Source organism: Electrophorus electricus, chromosome 15 (assembly GCF_041902795.1).
Source record: "Electrophorus electricus isolate QZ-2024a chromosome 15, ASM4190279v1, whole genome shotgun sequence".
In the NCBI taxonomy this organism is placed as follows: domain Eukaryota; kingdom Metazoa; phylum Chordata; class Actinopteri; order Gymnotiformes; family Gymnotidae; genus Electrophorus; species Electrophorus electricus.
In genome coordinates this window covers 1,569,301-1,584,298 of record NC_137511.1, presented here as the reverse complement: position 1 = coordinate 1,584,298, position 14,998 = coordinate 1,569,301, and the positions used below count along the sequence as shown (strand labels likewise).

The following is a 14,998-nucleotide window of genomic DNA, read 5'->3' as shown; positions in this document are numbered from 1 at the left end:
CAGAAATGAGCCGAGAATTGATCTTGTTCTCATGACTTCTTTTCCCTCAAACTTCAAATATCAGTCTATTAAGACATTTTATTAAACATAAATACTAACTTACCTAGCAGGAACGTTCAGTTAATTACTAATTAAATATCTAATAATCAGAAAGTTAAGTATCTTGAGAAAGTAAACAATGTTGCCCTCTAAACTTGTGTGTCTGTTGTTCACAAAGGTCAATTCCATTAACAGAGCAAGACTTCATCTTAGTGTTTATAAGTTTATTGACTGACCAATTTATTTGATGACTAAAGATGATGTTTATTCTAAGACTGTTCCTCTCCCTTGAGCCGTTAGGTTTTACAGCCTCACCTTCAAAGGAAGTCCAAATCCATTACCCCTCATTGGTTCATAAGTAACAAATTTGGTTATTGCCTTGTACGAAGTTGTACAAACATCATCGGACATTGCCTTCACAATTTTTGAGGAATACAATTTATTAGTTTACATGTGCTATACATTTCAAATGGACAGGTATGAAGTATTTCCATTTCATGTTTCTCCACTTTTTTTTCCAGTATGAACTGCTGACGCTAACATTTTTACGTTGGACATAATGGGCACCAGAATCAAATTTTGACCATTATCCCACATTTCTTTTTTGAATGAAGACAGTTAGGCATTGCTTGCCATAAACATTAAAAGGTGAACACCAGTTTCAGATTTCATCCATGAAAGGCGTGTTAACCAGATTTCCACTGCAAGCCATTGACTTCTTCCCAGACATGAACTTTTTCGCTGCCTAAGGAAAACAAAACCAATGTGTTGTTACAAGGAATTCTGTGAAATAATTTGTAGACCAATCAGCCAAAACAAGGTAAGCTGAAATAATTTACATTATAACAAATTCATTTGTGCACTGTATCTTACATTAACCACATCATTTGAAGAGACAGCATCAATTCTTTGGGTGATTGCCTCTGGGGAATGGTATGTGCCCTCTGACAATGCTTGTGTCCCAATAGCATCAAACAAACCTTCAGAGTTCTCAACAGACATCAGATACTCAGCCTTCAGCTGAGTTCTAATACACAAGAAATAAAATTGTAAGATTTTAAGAAACCATCCAGTGCTTGTTTACACATTCAAATCAGCTACACAGCACCTTCTAGAAGTACAAGTACAGGCTATTAAACTTAATATTAAACTTAAATCTATCAGGATGTTTTTTAGGTACTTACTTGGCCCTGTTTAGGTCAGCCACAGTAAGGTTCCCTTGTGCAATAGCACCAACCTGGCTAACAGCAACCATGACCACCTGTGGAACAGAAACGGGAAACAAAACTTCTTACGGGCTGACAAGTGTAGTATTGAATGAGGATGTCACCAGATACTGTACTGAGACAATGGTAGAACGGCATAGTGAAAATGACTCACATCTCTAGCTGAATCAGCCTGGGAGATGGTGTACACTCCAAACAGACCAGTGTCAGAGTACGTGGCATTGAAGGCAGAAGCCTGTAAAGTAAAACAGACTCCCCTTTAACACAAAAACTTAAGATGTAAAATAATCAGAGATGATTTATAGAAACCTATGATTTTAGTGCATTTTAACAACTAGGAAATACCTAGGAACCTAGGAATTAAAATTGCATGAAAGATTTCATACAATATTTAGGGAAAAAACAAAACAAAACAGTATTTAATGACTGCTTTGCTTCCTTCACAAGGTGTCTTTCATAGATAACAACAAATGGATACAGGGATAGCCCTGCATATGCTGTTTAATACATTTCTAGTAGGTCTTGCACAGGAGACTGAGTTGCTTTCACACATCAGCATGTTCATGGCATTCATTAAGTACTGGACTGCTCTTAGCCAGCTGTGATGAGACAAATGGTGTAACTAGCCGTCAACTAAAACTTTACAGAGAAATAAGAAAGCATGTTATTCTCCTGACAAGCACCAAGTCACTCCTGCATAACATTAGGAAGATATAATCCTATATCCCAAGTCCTGCTGCAGGTGTTAATCATTTCAAGATGGCCGTCTTTCAGCTCCCGTCCTGCTGGCCTCTCCCTATGAAGAGGAAAGACCGCTGACCGTATGATGCAGATGTCACTTACGTCAAAGGGTTGAGCCGTCGCCTTGGAGATGGCCTGGCTCAGTCTGCTGGTGCTGTTGGTGCCTCTCTTGATGTGTGGCCCTGCACCAAGCACGTGCTGCAGCACACCGAAGGCTGTGGCCTCGGCAGAGCTCGCTGCTGCACTCTCTGCCACCACAGCTGCATGCACCAAGCTGCCTCCGGTCTGACTGCGCAGCTCACCTGCACCAATACACCGGGGGTTGTTGTATTACCCACACAGGGGGAAATTCAAAATCAGTTCATCTACATGATTCTGCTTATCAATGTTTTTTGATGGAGACTTTGTGAATGTTGAAACTCTATTGCAATTCTAGATCTACTAATTATAAATCATTTTTTTCTGAAAAATAGCTCTGAGTCACCTAATTTTTATATAAAATGTATATCTCTAAGCAATGGTGCTGAACCCTTTTTAGAGATTTACATTGTGAAGATTTGTGTTGAAGGCAAACCTATCACACCCAATGCAGCTAATTGAAATGCTCTTGCATTTTCTACATGGATCATTTATTTTTCTCCTAGTCACGCTGCTTTGACTGCAACTGTAGGAGCAACTTCTTGTTGAAAATATTCTCTCAACTTCTAGGCCTTTTTTTCTTCTAGGCCCTCATGTTCTACCACTAAGGCATGAATCAGATTTTGTAAATTTCCACTGCATATTCACCATTTCCAGCCGTATGCTCTCACCATATAAGGTACATGTACACTTACTACTCGCCAAGTGAGGATTGTCTTGATCAAAGAAAGTAGTGACTAAAGATTTTCATTCCAACCAAGTTTTTCTTACTACACGTCTTACTTACTACATTGGTTAAAGGCGGGAAAAGTCTGAAAAGGTGTGAACATTATTATTTTGGCTGTGATTCTAGGTATTTCTCATAGCACTTACAGTTGTAATTCATAGAAGTGACAGGAGCTTGTGTAATTGCATTGTAAAAAATGTTTCTGACTTCCCTCTTCCTTCCCATGCTGCATGACAGGCTTCAGATTGTATGAAAAGCTCATTTACTCTGTTTGGTATGGCATTTTAATTCTTTTAAGCATAATACAGTGCTATTGCAGTATGGACTTACTAATTGCAGTCATATAAAAAAAGTTTTGTATGTAGGTGCGTACTATCAGACGCTGTCAACTGTTTCGCCACCTGTGTCAATGCAGACAAAGTGTACACATATGCTGGCTAACTTTGCCACCTTTAGAATGACATCATTGCCAATCTCGGTCTACTAGACATAACTGTGACAACAGGTGACAGCTGATGTGTATTTAAATATTCATGCATCAGTGTCATACTGCTCCAAAGTATTTTGCATTGGTACTTTATGGAACCCTCTATGTATAAACATTTTAGGCTTTTTGGCCAACATCAAAGTTCTTTCTGTGCTATTTAAAAGTTAAATGCTGCAAAAGAACAAAAGAAGAAACACTGCCCCTAATGGCTCCTGTATGTATCAAGTCCTGTCTGAAGGTAGTTTTGGGTACTAAAGCTTTAAGTGTTTTTGCTTGTAAGTTTATGACTTGACATACACAAGAGAATATTGCTGATTGAACAGATCACTTCAAACACATCAAAACACTTGAAAAACATAAGTGTACTGTCGTGTGCCGCAAATATGCAATTAAGCAATTCCATCTGCTTGCCAGTGTACATAACTTTTTACCCCATGACTCTATAGAAATAAGCCAGAGCATCAAGTCTTAAAACGTTATTCAAAGCAAGAACAATACTGACAAACATAATACTGGCAAACATAACACTTTGAAAGCAATAAGCCAATTGTATTATATACATTAGTACACAGAGAGAAATTGATGTGTATGGCGATGTCCTACCTCCCCGGAACAGAGCTTTTGATCCAATAGTCCCAGTTCCACTACGGATGTTGAGGAACTGCTCTCCTACTTGCTTGAGAACAGCATGGTCCACACCTGTTCAACAGCACATCAGTGTTTTGTGGACATACATTGAAAACCTATCAATAACAATAACACTACATGACATTAACTAGCAAACACACCGTCACAATTAGGAGTGGATGTCAATGACAAGAACAGATGCTATTTAGGTTAATGTATATATATTTATGCTTAATCAAACCAATTTAATTCTCACTAAAATCTCAAACTCATTTGAAACAAACTCACTCTCACAATCACACAAACATACACATATACACATACCAAGCCCGACAAGAGCCATTCTTCCACTTGTAAAATTATTTTGAACAAAGGTGTGCATCTGTTTGGGGGGAAGAAACAGACAGGTAAGCCATTACCAAATTTCAGTATATCCATTTCTTATAGATTTGAGATTTACCTTGTCTGGAGTGATTTTGCCAACCATGTAGTCTGGACAGTACAGAGAGTTGGAAAGGGTATTCTTGTAAGCAGCAGCATGCAAATTCTCGATGACCCCTTTGGATTGAAAATAGAATTTAGTGTAACTTCTATAATGTGACTAGATATGAACAACATAAAAAAATTTATTAAAAATTATTAAAAGATTAATTTTGCATCCTTTTTTGCTGATAAAAGAATAAAAACAAAAAGAAGGATTTATGCTAATGGAAACACACCAATCTGTGGGCTCTGCTGAGCGATGGCAATGTCCACCTTCAGCCTGGGAGTGAGTTCAGACACCTCCCATGGGCGAAACTCTGGTGCAGTAGTTACGTTGATCAGATACTCCATAACCGTGTCACTACAGTCACGACATATACGATAAAACTTAAATCAGAAAAAGCAGGGATGATATAGAAACAAATTCTAAAAACAACAAAAAAAGCATCACACATGCTACTTACATATGATCTCTCAAACAATCCACAGTGTATACCATGGTTTCCCGTGTTGTAGACACACTGGGTAGAGAGGGAAAAATTTTTTACAAAAAAAATACCCCCAAACCAAAAAAAAAAAAAAAACAACCCCACAGGATATCTGTAGCTACCCAAACAAGATATGAAGTACCCCCACTTAGTTTATAGATTTAAAAAAACAAAAACACACTAACCTCAAACATCCTCCCACTGCTTCAATTCCATGGCAGATCCTAAAAGCAGAGGCTCCTTTGGTAGTCTTAAATTAGCAGAATATGAACAAGTTAATGTCAAGGGAGTTATAACATTCAAGTACACAGAAGGGCCATTCCTTCATCATTCCCACATACCAGGCCACTTGCCAGTCGGAGCAAGTGTGTGACACCCAAGCTGTCAAAGGTTTCATAGCGGCTGCCGGCTCTTACAAGCACACCAATACGAGAGGCAGGGGAATAATTTTCCAAGGAAGCGATCACCAACCCGCTGGGCAATTTGGTCACCTAAAAGGGTGAAAAGTAAGTGTCAGGTTTTCCAGGCTCTGTAAACCATAAAACTGCAGCAGGCTCTATAGGTCTGACTTTGAGAAGGAAAAAAAAAAGACAAAGACAGACATCCACTCACCTGCACTTCCTGCGGCGGGAACTTAAATGGCTCCGCGACCTCCGCCTTACGGGCTGCCTGAGTTACATAAAGCCTCCTCTTCAAATTAAAAAGAGAAAGAAAAACAGGTGTGATGTGGTTTTGGATCAGTATTAGAACTTAACTGGAAAATTAAGGATTCAGAGAAAATGAACAGGCAAAGTTTGGGCAGCAGGTTCTGCATCAACTACAATTTGAGGTATGCAAGAATTTACATGACAACAAAAGAGCTTTGATAAATAATGCAGACCAATGTTTGACTGTGATTTATTATAATGCAGTGGATGTTATAATTACAACATAGAGAAATAAAATGGCAATCTAGCACTAAGAAAAGAAAAACAGGACAAGATCCTCATTTGTGAAAAACAAGTAACATCACGTCAAGGCGTGAACCATGAGTACAACAGCAGCAGCACACATACTTCAGAGACGTATAGGAAAAATGTCTGGAATTTAGGATTTATTCTCTGAATTTTTAGAAAGAGGGAAAGGTGAAGATCCCAGACTTCAGTGCACTTGCTTCATGTTCATTTTACCCAAGTACTTGGTCATCACAATGTCCGACATTAATTAAGACGCAAGTGAACATCAGTTTCAGCTTTCAGCCAAATGGTGTACGTACACACGCACACAACATTTGTTTTTTATTTCCTGACCCCAGTAGTCATGGACAGCACTACAACAAACCTCGTCTGGTGACCCTGAAAACGTTTAGGTTGGCGAGCGTTAACCAGCCATCTCTGGACACTAACTAATTAGCTACGTAGGGAGAGATATTCCATTATGCACAGGAGTTAACTGACTTGACCACAGGTAACCGACAAGACAACACAACCCAGCTAGCGGTCGACCAAGGCACGGGAGAGCAATGAGCGTTAGAGAAACGCAGCTGGGAGACCAACACAAGTGTCCATAGAGCTAACCGCTAGTGATGTTAGCTAGCCAAGCTGGGGGGCAGTCATTTCTCATATGCCATTCACATTGCTTTGATATCAGTCCAGACGTTTTAAGAATTGAATTTCAGAACAAAGAGCATACAAAAAACCCGCTCCTCACCGACAGTTGACTTATTCCCCGCACGGCCTTCATGCTCCCTGTCTCCTTCACACAGACCGAGAAAACAATATGTCTGACCCCGTCGTCCTCTACCCACAAGCCCGCATTCACATCGCCACCTACTGGACAGGAGAACACTCGCAGTCTTTAAAACATGCGAACCATGAAACTCCGACTGAATTACACATTCAATTTTAGCACCTCAACGAATGATATGGACCTAATAAGCGCAATTTTAAATAGCATGCTTGCCATATAAAACCTAAAGTCGTATGCACAACGCAAAGGCACTGTTTCCGGGTCTGTAAGCGTGTGAATGCGCAGTAGCGTTTCACGCAAACACGTGTTGGAAGCGGCGGTATCATAGACGGTTTCCTTACGCGGATCAGTGGAGCTAGCCTTAATCTTTAGTCTTTTGAAACCGTTAAGTTTATACTCGTAGCTGTTTGTCCTCCGTGAAGCGCTCGCCGAGAGGACCCAATCGTGTGAAACCATGGTGAGTAGTAAAATTGGAGCTGTTAGCCAGCTAGCTAGCTCTCTTGTAAGAAAGAATGGCCAGCGACATGAACACAGTGGATAAACAGTAACGCACATAGCTTTCCCAATTATCCAAATCCATTTTCGTGTAAATATTTGCAATTCGGGTCATATGTAGGTGCGTGTATTCCACTTGGAATATAGTTATCAGCGCACTCCTGGGTTTTCATAAACTGCTCACAAGATCGCTAACTCAGTTTGTGTAAATTAATTAATTGTCGAATATAGCTAGATATAGAAGTAACCGCTGGCCTTGATTCATAACAAGCATCGCCAGCCCTTGTTTTGTTTTTGCTTGTCTTCGTCTCAGACTGATGCTGACGTGAATCCCAAAGCCTACCCTTTGGCTGATGCCACTCTGACCAAGACTATTCTGGACCTGGTGCAACAGGCTTCCAACTACAAGCAGCTGCGGAAAGGAGCAAACGAGGGTAGGACGTTTTCTCCAACAAACACTCCATGAGCATACCACGAGTTTGGGTTGGTCAAGAATAGAAAGTATTTGTGTGGCACCCATTTATTTGCTTAATGGACCTTTCCTCATGTTTCCAGCCACAAAAACACTGAACCGTGGGATCTCGGAGTTCATCGTGATGGCTGCTGACGCAGAGCCGTTGGAGATTATTCTGCACCTTCCATTGCTGTGTGAGGACAAGAATGTGCCTTACGTCTTCGTGAGGTCCAAGCAAGCTCTTGGACGAGCTTGTGGGGTGTCAAGACCAGTCATTGCCACGTCGGTCACCATTAAGGAGGGATCACAGCTGAAGCCTCAGATTCAGTCTGTGCAAATGGCTATTGAGAGACTCTTGGTTTGAACCCATTATTTTATTATTTCAGGTTTTTTTGTGTTTAGTTTCTGTATTCTCTGTACAGTCCTTATTGAGTTGAAATTTGTAACCTCAGTGGGTTTGGAGTAATACTGATTCATAATGGCCAAAATAAAATTTGGTTATTTGGAAACAGTTTCCTTGACTAATTTGTACAATAAATATCAAAACAGCTCTGGTTTAAATGTGACAATTATAGTAACCTCTGAAATATACAGGGGGATATCCCATTAAAGTGTCATTCAAATTTAAAATAGACTCTACAGTACACCATGGATACAATATTCCACAATGAAAGTAAATAAATGACTTTTTTGTCACAGAATGTATCATGGGTGTACCAGTTGCAAAAATCTTACTTTATTACTTCTAAAAGATTTATCTTTGTTTAACCTAGTAGTGGAAGTTCTCTCTGTCCAAATATGTTGGGTAAAAAGCGTACGCAAAATAAGCTTCAGTCTGCACATTCTTGGTTGTTTTTGTTTATATTTCCTATTTAAGGTTTTGGGGGGGGGTTAAATTATTTTTTATTTATGAGTGCATTTATTTTGGAAAATGATAAACAATGGTCGAAATAAAATTACAACGATTAGTACATTAGTGAGTAAATATTCAAATATATTCATGGTGCAAGTCTTACTGCTGGAGGCCATGGCGGTCGTTACTTTGTATTGAATTCCTTCCGCTGGAATACACAACACTTAGAATGTTCTCGCCCCACTATTGGCTCACGCTAATCACGTGACCAGAAATCGCTACGGTCACTTCTTGAGATCAATACAGAGAAGTGATCAGATTTAAAGTCCAGTTCGCGAGTGCGTGCTAAGGCGCGCGGGGTGAGGTATGGCGCAACCACCAGCATTCCTAAGTGATGATGTCGTTGCAGGTCTGCTCAGGTACGATGACCTCATACCCCCACTAGAAGTTGCCTTGGGAAAGTTTTCGCGACACGATAGTTCAGAAGTGGCCCAGCCAGTGAGATCGGTGGTCCCTATACAGAACCACAATGGGTATGAATATTCATTAACTCTCCTTCTCTTTACTGTCCCTAATTAAAATGGTTTCGTTTATACATTATTAATTATGTCAACATTTTGTAACAGATTTTTGGGGCTTATGCCTGCATATATTGCATATGAAAGCATTTTGTGCACGAAGATGGTGGCGTTCTACAAACGTGAGGAAGGTTCAGTATTACCATCCATCCAGGCCAGTGTGTTGCTCTTTGACCCTGAGCATGGTAATATCACAGCGGTGAGTTGAAGAAACCAGCACATTTTGTTTTGCTGTAAAATTACCCAGAATGCCTACTCCTTTGCCACATATTAAAACTGAGTAGTGAACACTCGCATTCCAAACTACACAAGTATTTAATTATTGGAAATGTTCATTTTATAGAATGGTAGGGTGTTTTTGCTGACAGGTTATGGATGGGTTAGAAATCACAAATAAAAGAACAGCAGCAGTTTCCGCCATATCAGCTAAAGTAAGTCACATACTTTATTATGAGTCAAATTTTTAGAATGGTATTTGAAGCAACACTGAATACTGTTGTTCTTTTTTTAGCTGCTGATGCCGCCTCAGTCAAATGTACTGGGCATCCTAGGTTCTGGCCAGCAGGCCTTAAGCCATTATGAAGCATTCACCCACCTCTTTTCATTTAAAGAGGTAAAGGACTTAGAAGCAGAGAATGAGCCAAATGGCACTACATTGTAGTTTTTAAGTTATTCGTTTAGCTGCACAAACATCATTGTGTGGAGCTGCTGTGTCGTTTAGGTCCGTGTGTGGAGTAGGAGAAGGGAAATGGCAGAGCGATTTTCTGCTGCTGTTCAGGACCCCATCACTGTGTGCTCTTCTGTCAGAGAAGCTGTGGATGGAGCTGATGTCATAGTTACTGTCACCAGTTCAAGTGAACCAGTGCTCTTTGGGGAATGGGTTAAACCAGGTGCCCATGTTGCAGGTAGGATCAATGACCATGTCTAATCTGTCACTATGGCACAAGTGGCTACGTTCAGGAAAATAATAAAATGTTTTAGTATAATCATGAGCAGCTGAGCAGATATTCCCCACAATGCTGGACAGTATCAAAATCAGATCGCTTTAATTCCTATGCAACATTTTTTTTTGTCTTTGCAACTTTAGCGGTTGGGGCTTGCCGACCAGACTGGAGAGAACTGGATAACGATTTGATGAGAGAGGCTGTAATCTATGTTGACAGCAGAGAGGGAGCTGCTATGGAGTCAGGAGACATAATTCTGTCTGGGGTATATTTTAATGAATTGTCTAAAAGTTTTTTTTTTTTATTTGCTTCACATTCACATGGAGTATTCATTACTCAAACTTAATTTTATTGTTTGCACTGAATCACACCAACAGTCTGACAAAATAAAAGTAATGATTGCATGTTTGCTTAGATTTAAACATTAAATCATGGACCTCCCATTTTTAACATCAAAGACATTAAAATCAATTATGAATTAACTCCAGACTAAAATTAATCAAATGTCACCAATAGTGCAATGTAAGTATGATGTGAAGACGTGTTTCACCAGGCAAAAGTGTTTGCTGAACTTGGAGAAATTATAAATGGAACTCTGCCTGCCCTGTGTGAGAGGACCACAGTATTCAAGTCACTGGGTAACTACCTCCCCGCAAGAAAAAGAAATTACACATCTTAAAAAAGTAGATTCTCATAGCCAGATTAAACTCCTGCTTGTAATTCTCAAATTTTCTGCAGTTTGCTTTGATAACTTTATTGTTTAGCACTGGTTTGTCTTCCTCGAAACAAGTCAATTGTGTTTAGTGTTTCACAAGGTTATGATCTGCCCAGTTTTAGCTATTTTAAAATGAGATACAGAAGTTAAGATGTTTTTGCACTTTGTGCCCAACTTTGGTAGGTACCATCTTTCTGCTTGCTCAGCTACACTAAGAAATGATCACCCAGTGCAAAGGCCATCAGACTTATGTTTGATTGGTTAACATTGTATTGCAGGGATGGGAATACAAGATGCAGTTGCTGCTAAGATTGTGTTTGATAAGTGGAAGAACAAACCGTGAAATACACTGAATTCAGCTCTGAAGACCCAGTTGCCAGCTTTCAGTAAAATATTCTTTAAAAGGTCATAAAACACCCTTTATGATTGTGAAAATGAGTACTCGTGTTTCTGTGAATCAAGACTTTTGTGTCAAGTCACTTAAATATGACATTCTATTTTAGAGGCAACTTAGCTGAAATACAGTAAAACAAATCAGACACTTTACTATCAGAGTAAGAGAATTTATAAACATTGTGTTCAGAATTAAACTTATTTGTGGTCCAACTCCAGATTGGAATGTTAATTTTCAGTCTCTAGGAATATTCAGTTGTCACTTACAGTTCCTTTATGTTGGGGATGTCACTTCACTCAGACATGCAGCCTACATTTACTACATACTTACAAACAGGTTTAGGGAAGACGACATCTAATTTTATCCATCTAGACTATGTATTGGTCAAACTGCTGTCAGTTTTATACTGTTATAAAATAACTACCTCCTGCTCTTAAAATTAACTGCATGACTAAATGCAGTAAATTAGAATACTCAGACACATCAGTGAAACACTGAAAACTTTGTCAGTCAGTATACTAAAATTTGTTAATTAAGCACTTGACTACAACATGTGCACTCTCTCTCTCACACACACACACGTAATTAAAAACCTGTCAGCAACTATCACACTGGGGAGGCTTTGATTTGTCCCTATGTGAAAGCATTCCTTTAAGATATCTAGATATTACTTTTTGTCTGTAGCGTAGCTGTTAAAACAAATTAACAAACAACAAGATCAAAACACTTCAATGTATAGCATTCAGATTTAAGGTTTACGTTTTGGCAATTCTTAACTTTCTATATAAAAGAAAAAAGCAGATTGTAATCAAAATAAGGGCTCACATGGAGGGCTTGTCGCCCTTCTCAAACAAAGTAAATTATTAGAAGGCATCAGGAGTGTCTTAGCATGGGGGGGACATCGCTAGTAAAAACTGTCCCCCATCTCAAGACAAAACCCAGGATCCTAATAGAGTGTCAGTTACATAGAGGTAAGTCTAATTACAACACACGAGAGAGACACATTTGTACGGGTACGCGTCAGAGTCTTCCCTCTCTCTCCCCAGACACATATTCCCCCATCCTAAACACATCAGATCAGCTCAGACTGCAGCCGTTTGGAGTCCCGTACACTTCAGAGGAACGAGCACTTCCTCCTCCCCTTCTTAACAGGTGGTGGACACAGCACTGCACGAATGGCTTCATCAAACACTGTCTTAAGGCCACGCTGCGTTAAGGCTGAACACTCCAGATATTTCACAGCACCTGCACAAAAAGATGAAAAAGTACAGTCCATCTCAATAAAATGCACACAAAAAGCCATAGCTCACCAAGAGCATTTGATGCCATATAATTTTAACATCATATCGTTTTAATCATCACGACATACCAATTTCTTTCGCCATGGCAAGGCCTTGTGGATAAGTGATGGGACTGAGTTTCTTCTCTTTCAGCTTCTCAATGGTGTCCTTGTCATCTCGTAAATCGAGCTTTGTTCCAACAAGAATGATTGGAGTGTTGGGGCAGTGATGTCTGACCTCAGGATACCACTTATGGGGGGAAAAAAAATGGAACAGGTTGATATCTGATCACAGTTTATATTTAAAAAAAATAAAACATTTTTAGCAAGTATTCTTTAAAACACTTTGGAAATTTTAAACTTTGGATTTTTAAAAAGATTTCACAGTCAGAAAACTCACCTTATATAAAACAACTTAATGTAAAAGTATTGGAATTGCTTGGTTCTATAAATTATATTGCTCACACAAAACCATTTCTGCCAGTGATAGCACTTACTTGATTTTGTAAAAATCACATGTTGGAACACTTTTACGCAAGATATCAGAAATCCAGACATACTATTTTGGGTCCTTCCTCTTTTTATTTTGCTGGACTTGCAAGTCCTTTCACTAATGGTCAACACTTTATTCAGTTTAATTTTCTTAGCTGTCGATCCATAAAGGGAAGTTGTGCAAAGGTTGCTTACCTTGGCCCGGACATTCTCAAATGAAGCAGGGCTCACGAGTGAGAAACAAATCAAAAACACATCCTATACAATGAAGAAAAAAAAAACAAAAAAAAAAAAACTGTCAGGCTCAACATCAGATGAAGAATTTTATGCTGTAAACCAAGTGCAAAATATGATTATCTGAAAAAACATTTATGAACACTGGGGGGTTTTTTTGTCTGGGGTTTTTTACCCCATGCTACTCAATTATTGACTGCACTTGTTAAATGGAAACAAAGGTCTTTTAATACATAGTCGGTGGTAAACAAAGGAACCATTTAATTTGATTGCTCAAATGGGTAGACATAAGACAATAGCCTACTTTATGCACTGCGCAACAAATAACCACAGATGTTTTAACAATCAGGACTGGCATAATAGATGAAGCCCAAGCTGAAATTACAAATATTTAATCTTTATTGTGTGTGCTACTGTAACTGTACCGTTTGAGGGTAGGAGAGTGGTCGGAGTCTGTCATAATCCTCCTGTCCTGCTGTGTCCCACAGTCCCAAGTTCACTGGCTTCCCATCAACCATGACGTTGGCAGAATAATTATCGAAACTGTAGAGATGGAAAGGTGTGTTTAGGATGCGCAAGATTAAAGAGAGGAAAAACAGCCAACGCACACTGACATTTAAGAAATGAACGGAGACGGAGTGTGTGATTTTAGTCTGCCGGTACTGTGGTGCTTATTTTGTGGGGGTACACGTACACTGTGGGGATGTACTCCCCAGGGAAAGCGTTGGTCGTGTAGCTGATCAGAAGGCATGTTTTTCCCACTGCCCTGTACAAGAAAGAATAACATCATTAGTCGCTTTATACTCGGGATATTTAACAGATGTTTCAGATATCAAAACTAATGTCAAATGCTAAATCACTGGATTTGATCGGAATGTTGGGTGACGGCTGTCACAACCCGATCAGATTTCTCTGTGCTGGTTTTAACCAACCTCCTAAATATCTCAATTTTAGGTAAAATGCGTAGGTTTATATAAATATAACCTACTAATTTGGAGAGGTGTAACAATATGGCTATAATAGCTATCCAAGTCTCTGGCGCTGTTAGCAAGGGGCAATGAAAACTAAAAATATCAGTGTATGAAGGAAAAGGAAACTTCTTTACTACGGACAGCGGTACCGGGCGAATGCTAGCTGGGTTTGTCAGCGAATAAGATAAATATCTAGACTACATACATTAATCTGTCTGAACTATTGTGGAGACTGGTTGATTTTACGTTACTGAACTGATTTAGCTATTTTGACAAAAGATATCTAGTTCGCCAGCTAATCTAATCTACGTTAACTAACTCAGATGACAAAGACAACATTGGAAACCCGCCACGAAACGTAACGTCAGCGATGCTACCATTCTCTGGCTGAAGTAATTATTATCCAGCTGATTTTAACGGGTTATAAAGTGAGTACTTTGGCTAAGAACCTGAGCAGCTGACGATATAAACTCACCCGTCCCCGACGACCACACACTTTATGGCCTGCATTTGTGCACTTTGCTGCAAGGGCTGACTTGGTAATCAGCTTCAGGAACACTGTGAACCCAGTAATTACCCACCACCTAACCGAGCGTAGTTGTCCTCAAAAACAAGACGAAACGGTAAAGGTAAAAATCAGTGTAAACAGTATAAAACGACTCTGCCGGCTGAACGCATGCCAGAGCCCTGGACAACTAGGGAGACTCCAGTTAAACAGCCACCACCCAAATCCCAGCGCTCACACAGAACGAAATCACTGAGCCTTCAACGCCCTCCTCCCCGAACACTCTACTGCCACCTACTGGAAGGGGTTTTGTAGCTCTGCGGTGCGTTTCTGGTCATTTGAATGTTTGGTTTATGTAATAACCAGTTATATCACAACCCCCCACCCTCCAAAAATGTGA

General features: G+C 39.6%; 4 protein-coding genes across 5 annotated transcripts; 2 read left to right on the top strand and 2 right to left on the bottom strand.

Annotated features, from left to right (window-relative positions):
• Positions 1–454: 454 nt before the first annotated feature.
• Positions 455–6,804, bottom strand: uqcrc2b (ubiquinol-cytochrome c reductase core protein 2b). Its single transcript, XM_027021674.3, has 14 exons — positions 6,646–6,804; positions 5,569–5,646; positions 5,298–5,447; positions 5,142–5,206; positions 4,933–4,989; positions 4,705–4,829; positions 4,446–4,543; positions 4,310–4,367; positions 3,962–4,057; positions 2,109–2,308; positions 1,420–1,500; positions 1,224–1,300; positions 913–1,066; positions 455–784 (listed from the first exon to the last, which is right to left on the bottom strand). The coding sequence occupies exons 1-14, from the start codon at positions 6,676–6,678 to the stop codon at positions 701–703; spliced, it is 1,356 nt and encodes a 451-aa protein (XP_026877475.2). The 5' UTR covers positions 6,679–6,804; the 3' UTR covers positions 455–700.
• Positions 6,805–6,974: 170 nt separating this feature from the next.
• Positions 6,975–8,142, top strand: snu13b (SNU13 homolog, small nuclear ribonucleoprotein b (U4/U6.U5)). Its single transcript, XM_027021675.3, has 3 exons — positions 6,975–7,141; positions 7,493–7,613; positions 7,735–8,142. Exons 1-3 carry the CDS (start codon positions 7,139–7,141, stop codon positions 7,995–7,997), a joined length of 387 nt encoding a protein of 128 aa, XP_026877476.1. The 5' UTR covers positions 6,975–7,138; the 3' UTR covers positions 7,998–8,142.
• Positions 8,143–8,740: 598 nt separating this feature from the next.
• On the top strand, positions 8,741–11,158 carry crym (crystallin, mu). 2 transcript variants are annotated; one of them, XM_027021653.3, is made up of 8 exons: positions 8,742–9,019; positions 9,113–9,263; positions 9,433–9,495; positions 9,576–9,677; positions 9,786–9,969; positions 10,152–10,273; positions 10,562–10,646; positions 11,002–11,158. In XM_027021653.3, exons 1-8 carry the CDS (start codon positions 8,853–8,855, stop codon positions 11,064–11,066), a joined length of 939 nt encoding a protein of 312 aa, XP_026877454.2. In that variant the 5' UTR covers positions 8,742–8,852; the 3' UTR covers positions 11,067–11,158. The 2 variants fall into 2 exon arrangements, with proteins under 2 accessions (XP_081553448.1, XP_026877454.2); XM_081697322.1 differs by lacking the exons at positions 9,433–9,495; positions 9,576–9,677 and having other exon boundaries at positions 8,741–9,019.
• A 686-nt stretch (positions 11,159–11,844) lies between these two features.
• LOC113584625 (ras-related C3 botulinum toxin substrate 1-like) lies at positions 11,845–14,853 on the bottom strand. The gene is made up of 6 exons (XM_027021654.3): positions 14,569–14,853; positions 13,817–13,888; positions 13,548–13,665; positions 13,084–13,146; positions 12,487–12,646; positions 11,845–12,362 (listed from the first exon to the last, which is right to left on the bottom strand). Exons 1-6 carry the CDS (start codon positions 14,601–14,603, stop codon positions 12,232–12,234), a joined length of 579 nt encoding a protein of 192 aa, XP_026877455.1. The 5' UTR covers positions 14,604–14,853; the 3' UTR covers positions 11,845–12,231.
• Positions 14,854–14,998: the final 145 nt, after the last annotated feature.